Below are 8,218 nucleotides of genomic sequence, written 5' to 3' on the forward strand. Positions count from 1 at the left end.
TCCAAGAACTGCAAAGATGGATACCCAGGAATCCTACGGTCAGAATCCTCTCCCTAACCTCGCATTCTTACAAAGCCTAATCTGTTGAAATGGAGCATTGTGGAGCACGGCTGTCCGTGCAGCTCAGAACAAGACCTGAAAAGCCACCTGACTGGATGCTTCCAAAGAGAGATGCAATTCTGATGCCTGTTGGAGCTCCCGAGTCAAAAGTTCAATGGCCTGGGTACCAGGCCAAGGAATGTAGAGATTACAGATGCTAACAATGATGCCAGGGTTTCTGCTAGGCTCCTCAAAGGCCTAAGGTAAAGGACATGACACATCCAACCACACAGAACACACAATAGACAAATGACACAGTACACACCGGCACTGCTCTGCCCTGCGCACCTCAGCACTGTGATCAAAAGTGATACTTTGCTTTTATTTCCCCCCCAGGCTTAAGGGGCTACTTCGTGGACACCCCCGTCTCCAAAGCGGACTCAAAAACCCCTCCCGGTGGGTCCCTGCCCTGCGCCCTGGTTTCATCCCCTCTGTGGGTCGTAGCCCTCTACTTATCTCTCAGACATCTGGGGATGCTGGCCTGTGTCAGGTACAAAGGAAGGCTGCCTCGACAGCTGGGAAGGTCCTGCTGGCACTGTTGTTAAACAACTTCCTGTTGTTTCTTCGTCTGCTCCAATAAAGTAAACAAAATATCAATGCATAACCTCAGCAGCACATTGGCCAAAACCCAACAATTCTGCCACTCACTCTTTTCCCAAGAATGCCCGGCTCCTGGGGCCGCATGCTTCAGCCGCACTCGGAGGCTGACGCCATCGTCGTGGGGCACGCCTGGGCTAAGAGGAGACAAGGTGATGTGGCGTTGCTGAAACCTGAGCGGAGCCTCACTCCTCCTCCCTACTTCCCTGACTCACCGCAACTCCTCGGCCACTGCTGAAGGCTGCCCTGGTGACACCTTTAAACAGAAAAGGCAGAGGCTTCATTGCCGAGTCCCCTGATTCTTCCACAGGGCTCGGGAGAGCAGCAAACCCGGCGCGTCGGCCGGTTGGTGACTGGGACTTGGCGTACTCCGAGTGGATTGCCTAAAGCGCAGAAACAGGAACGGATGCTTAGAGTTGCACCGGAAAGTGAGACTGGAGCAATAACAACTAACTGCTTCTGTACGCTACTCAATGCTCACCTTGCCCATCTCACCTTGCCTGCTGATGTCCAGCTTTGCTTCCTAAAAAGAAAAAGAACAGAGCTGTAACAGAGTCACACTTGACACTCTCCCTGCAGAGACAAACGGTGACTGACCTGCTCGGGGGAACCTCCTCACTCGGGATGGGTGGATGGATTTTGCTCTGGAGTTTATCCTTCTGCGTCTGAAAGAAAGTGAGGACAAACGTCAAAGGGCTGCAAGATATCTTCACAGCTCCAAACATCTTCTGTCTATCTAGGAATATCATCTAGAGTCTAGCAACACCCCACAAACTGCGTGTCCCTGAGCCTTGTCCTATTGCAGCAGCCTCTGCGGCAGGGCAGAGCAGCTCCGGCACAAATATGTGCAGACACCCGTGACACAGAACGTGACAAACGGGGGGACGTTAAACACGACACATTATGCTTGTGGTGAGGGCCTCGAGGGGAAAAGGCAAAAGGGACCCCAAAGACACAGTAGGTAACACGGTACACCGGACAACACGACGTGGACCGGAACTGCTCTGCCCTGCCCGCCTGCACGCTGCCATCAAATGTGGAGTCTCTCCCTTTAGCTGTCCTAAGAGGCCCCTTGGAGAAGATTGCTTTTCCCTCTGCTAATTTTTAAATCTGTCCCAAGAACTCCCAACCTGCTACTCTCCCTTCTCCAGGCCATGGCCCCCGACTTATCTTTTGGATGATCGGCGATGTGAATCCACGTTGCACCTGAAATGAGTCTGCCTCGGAGGGCCCCGTGATGGCCTGTTAGCCTCTCGGTCAGCTACAATAAAGAAAAACAAAACCAAAGTATGAGTTTAGAGTTATGTAGGCCAAATCCCAGCAAGTCAGCTACTTGCCCTCTCCTGAGTGTGCCTGGCTCCTTCAGGCTCCATCTTCATCCTGATTCCAAGGCTGTGGCCTTTTATTATTAGTGGCACCTGGGTTAGAGAAAAGCAAAGTTAAATGGCATTCCTGTGAGTGCAGTGGATGACCTTGTGTGAGGAAAACATGGGAATACCTCTGCTATGCTTCTGAAAAGCCTTGTGTGGGGGGGCCCTCAAATAAACACCCTTTCTCACCCTGCTGCCTGCAAACCCCCCTGCCCCCCAATAACTCCTAACTGGATACCTGCTCACCCTCCCTCTCCCAGTCACAACCCTCAACTCACCTGAAGCCTCAATCTCAAACATCATTTTTAACACTGCCAGATGCCTCCTGTGACATGATGAATCTGCTGAAAGAAGTGCTGTGCTTGACACAACCTGGGATCTCTGGAAGCTGTGCACCTCCTAAAAACAATAAAAACACAAAAAAAAGAACAAAACCAGAAATTGCAGATATGCTTTATCACCCCTAAACACAAAATCCGAAATCGTCACCTTAAGTACTCCCTGTATTCCATGCCATTTTCTTCACAGTATCTTCCAAGCCTCTATTGCTTTAGATGCCCAGAAACACCTGCTGAAAGCAAGCTAAGCTGAAAGAGGCTCTTCACTAAAATGACAGGAGAGCTCTCACCCGAGCACAACCCAGAGAGGGAATGAAGCCCCTCAGCAAAAGCTGGGGTTAATATACCCCTGATGGTGCCCGCCTCCCATTCCCATGATGCCTGGGAAAAGGGAGGGGGCTAATCCCACCAAATATAAAAGCCCTCAGAGCAGCTACAGCTGTTTGGCTCCTCTGACTCAAATTCAAAGGGAGTAAAGGCCTTGTTATAGAAGAAAGCTCTTCAGAAAAATAACAGCGCTTTCTTTTTTACAACAACTACTTGGAGCAGAAGAACAGAAAAATGGTAAGACATAAAGCATTGTGTTTAGGTAGCTTACCTAGATAAATTGGGTAATTTGCTGTTAACTTACATAATTATTCTGTGTTTAACAAAAGCCATCTAATAAATTAACACCCAAAACTCCAGCAGCCCAGCTGGCCCTACCAAATCTCTCTGTTGATACATACAGTAAACAAAAAAACCAAAATCCCAGTAATACCTATCAGAAGTCTAGGAAAGAAACCTCTTGAAATTAATCCTACCTGAAATACAAACCAACCCATCCAGAAAGTGAGCTTCACTCAAAAAACTATTTACACAGAGTTAATAAGACCAAGAAATAAAACAACACACCATCTACCACCAACGAATAGAACAGTGAAGGAAAAACCCCAGGTTTTTTTCTTTAATTTCAACTAGCTTCCTTTATTAGCTAGAACCAAAGATTTTGCCAGGGCTGTAACAACAACAACTTCTTTTTCTTCTTCTCCTTCTGAAATGTCCCTTCTCCTTCCCAAATTCCTTACAACTTCTGCGTTTGAATCCAAGCCAAAAGCAAAATTCGTGCACTTGTGAGTCCGGTGCTCCTGTCAGATTCTCTGTCTCCCTCCACATCTTCTTACACTTTCAGTCTGAACGCTGTCCTGCCCTGATGAGTTTGACAGAAGAATTGGCACATGTTAAGAGAGCATTTCCCTCCCTCCCCCCCTCCCTCCCTCCCCAGAGCTGGTTTCCTTAGCGCATTTCAATCGATCCCAAGCCCGCAATGATGCGCGCTCACCTCAAGGCTCACAGCAAGCACGCAGCAGCTCAGGCTGACTTGGCTCCAGGGCTCCGTGCCTTAGATAGCTGAGAAAACTTCCCATGAACCTCTGTTCCAAGACATTGGAATGCAATTTCCCTGTGCATTTGGTGTCAGCTTTGGGTCCCTCTGGGGGATGGCACCCAGCGTGACCCCCGCCCCTCGCCCGCCCCCCACCTGCTCCTGCACCGCCGTGGGGCTCCCTCTCCCGGGCACCTTGGGGTGCCCCCAACGGCATCAGAGCCCCGAGTCTTCACCCCGCCTTTCCCTGACCCCCAAAGAAGGCTCCGAACGAATCCGACTGCCCCGGACAGCAGCGCAGCGCTTCCCCCAAGCCCTTCCCACACGTGCATGGCCCCAGCAAGGGATTCTGCTGCAACAAGAAAGGGGGGGCAGCCCCCAGAAGGCTTGAGGTTCCTGCCCAGCCTCGCTGTCACGGGCCAGGGGCAGCGAGAGAGGGAGCGGCACAGACGGCGGGGACGGCCCGGCACGGAGCGGGGGCCGCTCTCAGCGCGATGCCGGCAAAGCCCTCGGGGCTTTATTCTCCGGCAGCCCGAGCCCCGCGGCTGCGGGGCAAAGAAGGAAAGGGGGCACGGGAAGAGAGGAGCGAGAGCAGGGCACGAGAAAGGGCGGCGAGGGAGCTCGGGCTGTGCAGGAAAGCGGGACAGGAAGGGAAAGCCCGGGACGAGGGTACAGGGAGGTTGGGCAGAGGAAGGAGAGAGGGGGAACAGAAGGGAGTAGCGGGCTAGGGACAGGACAGGAAGGAGCCGGGTTTGTGGGGGGAGAGGGAATGGGGGAAAGGGAGCGAGAGAAGGCGAATACGGGGAGAAGGAAGGAGGGCTAGAGAGAGGGACAGGCGGGGAAGCCTCCCAGAGCCCCGGCTGCACCCCGAGCCCGGCCCGGCGCCTCGCCCTACCCGGGATGCTGCGGCGCTCGGCGGAGCTCGGCTCGCTCCGGAGACGCTCGGCTCGAGTCGGCTACTGTCGCCTCAACTCGGCTACTGTCGCCTCAACTCGGCTCTTCGGCCGAGCTCGCCTCGCTTCGGCCCAGCTCCCAGCCGCTCTGTGCCTTCGGCGCGCCTCGGCTCCGCTCGCCTCGCCTCGGCTCCCTGAGGGCGGGCAAGCTCTACTGCCTCACGTTCAGCTCGCCCGGCTCGGGGCTCTCCCGCTGCCGCGTCCCGCCCGATTCCCAGTGCAAGTTCTACTAAGGCCGATGCTCTATTGCAGAGTTACGTTGATGTGGTAAACAATTCTTCTTAGTATTTAGGTTCCTTTGATAAGTAAAGATTTTTATTATTCTTTCCAACTTTGTTCATTTCCGTTCACCCCTAGCAAGTGGGTTCTAGTAACATTCACTGCCTGAGAACGAGATGTGGAAGTCTTAAGCTCTGTGATAACTTTTTCAAACTCAGCAACAGAGTAGAGACAGAAATGAGAGTTTTCTTCTTTGCATTCATTTCTCCTCATTCCGTTCCATTCTGTCTGACACGGGCCAGGCTGGGCTCTACAGGTTACTGCTACTGTGAGCCCATGGGAATTCCAAGATATTGGCTGCTGCTTTTTGCAATCACATCGTCTGCAAAATGCTTTCAACCAAAAGTCTGCAAACCACAGGCTGTTAAAAAACTGGAGCATGGATGGTAAATAGTCTGAAACATTTGACAAATACTGATCCAAAATCCAAATTTAAAAGAAACAGCATCTAAACATTGAAAGGCAATATTGAGTAAAATGCCAAAATTTAATGCCAAAGTAATTTACAAAACCAAGAGAAATGTATTTATAACTTTGTATTTTTTTAAAAGGTATAAAATTAGATTTGTGAAAGGATACAAATAAATGCTTTCAATAAAAGTATTTCAAACTCCCATTCCCGCTTTTCCCTTATCTTCTGAGGGATTTAACAAACACTGCTTGATGTTGCAGACTTGGAAACTCCTAGTTAGGAAGCTGAAGGGCAAGAATGCAAGAATGCAACTCTTTTGGGAAAATAATTTTCACTTCCATAAACAGCAGAGAGGGAGGAATTCAGGGCAGAATTAAAATCTTAAAAAAAAAGAAAAATTAGAAAATGTCAGGAAAAAGATGGGTGTAAAATGAGAGGGAATCCTGGATGGCTGGAATGCTGGAGAAGACTCTGCACCTTCCTGAAATATGATGGTGACAATGTCATTTCCAATGTGTCGCTGCCTTTCTGCCTGGCAGAAAAAAGGAAAACAAGAAAGGAAAACAAGAAAGGAAAACAAGAAAGGAAAACAAGAAAGCAGAGGCAGAACAAAAGCCACAGGCGGTGCCTTCCACACCATCCGTGTGTATTTGAGCAATTGTGTGCCAGAATAGCAGAACAATATTCCTGAAGTGCCCCAGAGCCATTGCAGTCCCTGTGACTGAGGCCGGGATAAAATCATGGCCTGGCTGTGCCAGGGAAAGCTGGCAGTGCCACGGGGCACACACCAAGGCAGCCCCTGCCAGGGCAGATATTGCACATGTTTAGAGAAGCACCCAGAGTTTCCATCATTCATGGTCATGGCCTGGCCATGGGAGCCCCAGCATTGCACACACAGCAAATCAACCGCTGGAAACCAAAGGCCAAAACACTCTGGGGCTGAAATATTCTTGGTTACAAAATATTGGGATTGGCCTCCATTTCCTGCTGTGATCCTGTCATCAGCCCAAGGCAAGAGCATGAGCAAACTGCCACGTGTCAGAAGGCATAACCAGAATAAATGTCAGAATGTGCAATAAATACCAAATGCAGCCATGTGTGGGTCATTCAGGTCAATCCCTATGGATGTGTGAGGCACAGCACACACATGTGCCCATGCAGCATTTCTGGCTTTTTTGGCATTTCTTGCTGCCTTTTTTGGGCTTTTTCTGGGCTTTTTTTGGTGTGTCTTGCTGCTTTTTTGGGCTTTGACCTTTCTTGCTGCCTTTTTTGGGCTTTTTTTGGCCTTTCTTGTTGCCTTTTTTGCCCTTTTTTGGCCTTTCTTGCAGCTTTTTTTGCCCTTTTTTGGCCTTTCTTGCAGCCTTTTTTGCCCTTTTTTAAAGTTTTTTTTGGCCTTTCTTGCTGCCCTTTTTTGGGCTTTTTTTGGCCTTGCTGCCTTTTTTGGGCTTTTTTTGGCCTTGCTGCCTTGTTTGCCCTTTTTTTGGGCTTTTTTTGGTCTTACTGCCTTTTTTGCCCTTTTTTTGGTCTTTCCTGCTGCCTTTTTTGCCCTTTTTCTGGGCTTTTTTTGGTCTTTCTTGCTGCCTTTTTTGGGCTTTCTTGCTGCCTTTTTGTGGACTTTTTTTGGCCTTTCCCCTTGCCATTTTTCTGGCCCTTTTTGCCTTTTTTTGGTCTTTTTTCTTGCCTTTCTTGCTGCCTTTTTGCTGGCCTTTTTTTCTTGCCTTTCTTCTGGCTTTTCTTGCCTTTTTTGCCCTTTTTTTTGCCTTTCTTTTTGCTTTTCTTGCCTTTTTTCCCTTTCTTTTTGCCTTTTCCTTTTGCCTTTTTCTGGCCTTGCCTTTTTTCTGTTCTGTCCTTGCCTTTTTTCCTGCTGGGAATTGCTGCTGCTGGAAGCAGGGGGGTGGGGTGCCCCGGCAGGCACAGATGTGGCCATTTTTTCCCCAGCAATGAGCTGTGCTCATGACTCCAAACGTTCCAAGTTCCTTGGGGATGAAGCTGTGTGGAGGCACTGTATTTGTTACGTTTCAGGTTATATTTTGATGGAAGGCTTTGAATCTTACCTTTTCCTCCCTGCACTGCGCCCTCAGAACATGGCTGTGGGCTCTCCTTGTCTCCAAATCCAATAATAATTCAGGAAACAGAACAGTGTTTGTCAGCAAGAGTGAGGGTAGAGACTGCATGGCAGCTTGTACCACTCCAGGACACTTCTGGGAATCATGGCTCCTGCCATATTCTGCATCCCATTTCAGCAGGAGTTCCACTCTCGGCTGTGCTTTCCAAGAGTTCCTTGAGACTGAGGGCTCATCACAGCATCCAGCTCAGGAGCTACTGACTGACTCCTTCCACCAAAGCACAGACACAAAATGGAGCTGCCTTCACTGCAAAGCCCTGCTCAAACCTGGAATGTGCTGCAGGATTTCACTGCAAAGCCCTGCTCAAACCTGGAATGTGCAGCAGGATTTCTGCTCCACCTTGGGATCACATGCATCACTCCTCTGCAGCACTGCTGATCCAGCTCTCACACCACTGTTACTGCAAGGGACAAAGTGCTGGGTGTGCTCAGGATAGGAAGAGCTGCAAGGTTCACACTTCCCAAAACCGTCACTGACACCAGATGCATGATGGTATTTCTAGAAGAATATAAACATAGAATGAGGATTTCCCTGAGAGGCCAAATTTTCACTTATCTAGGAAACAACTGAGTTGAAATCTCTCCATACAACAGATGCTTCAGGAGCTGACAGTACAGATTTCTCCAAGTGCCACATTCAGAGCAGACTAATTTTGGTCTTGGAAGCCAATTTTGAGACAAT

General features: G+C 49.5%; 1 protein-coding gene across 2 annotated transcripts; it reads right to left on the reverse strand.

The window, feature by feature from the left end:
* Positions 1-195: 195 nt before the first annotated feature.
* On the reverse strand, positions 196-2,424 carry LOC143694030 (uncharacterized). 2 transcript variants are annotated; one of them, XM_077177988.1, is made up of 7 exons: positions 2,345-2,424; positions 2,034-2,114; positions 1,294-1,957; positions 1,192-1,219; positions 912-952; positions 748-828; positions 196-667 (listed from the first exon to the last, which is right to left on the reverse strand). In XM_077177988.1, the coding sequence occupies exons 3-7, from the start codon at positions 1,443-1,445 to the stop codon at positions 586-588; spliced, it is 384 nt and encodes a 127-aa protein (XP_077034103.1). In that variant the 5' UTR covers positions 1,446-1,957; positions 2,034-2,114; positions 2,345-2,424; the 3' UTR covers positions 196-585. The 2 variants fall into 2 exon arrangements, with proteins under 2 accessions (XP_077034103.1, XP_077034102.1); XM_077177987.1 differs by having other exon boundaries at positions 748-833.
* Between the last annotated feature and the right edge of the window lie 5,794 nt (positions 2,425-8,218).

The sequence above is a fragment of the Agelaius phoeniceus genome, chromosome 5 (genome assembly GCF_051311805.1).
Source record: "Agelaius phoeniceus isolate bAgePho1 chromosome 5, bAgePho1.hap1, whole genome shotgun sequence".
In the NCBI taxonomy this organism is placed as follows: domain Eukaryota; kingdom Metazoa; phylum Chordata; class Aves; order Passeriformes; family Icteridae; genus Agelaius; species Agelaius phoeniceus.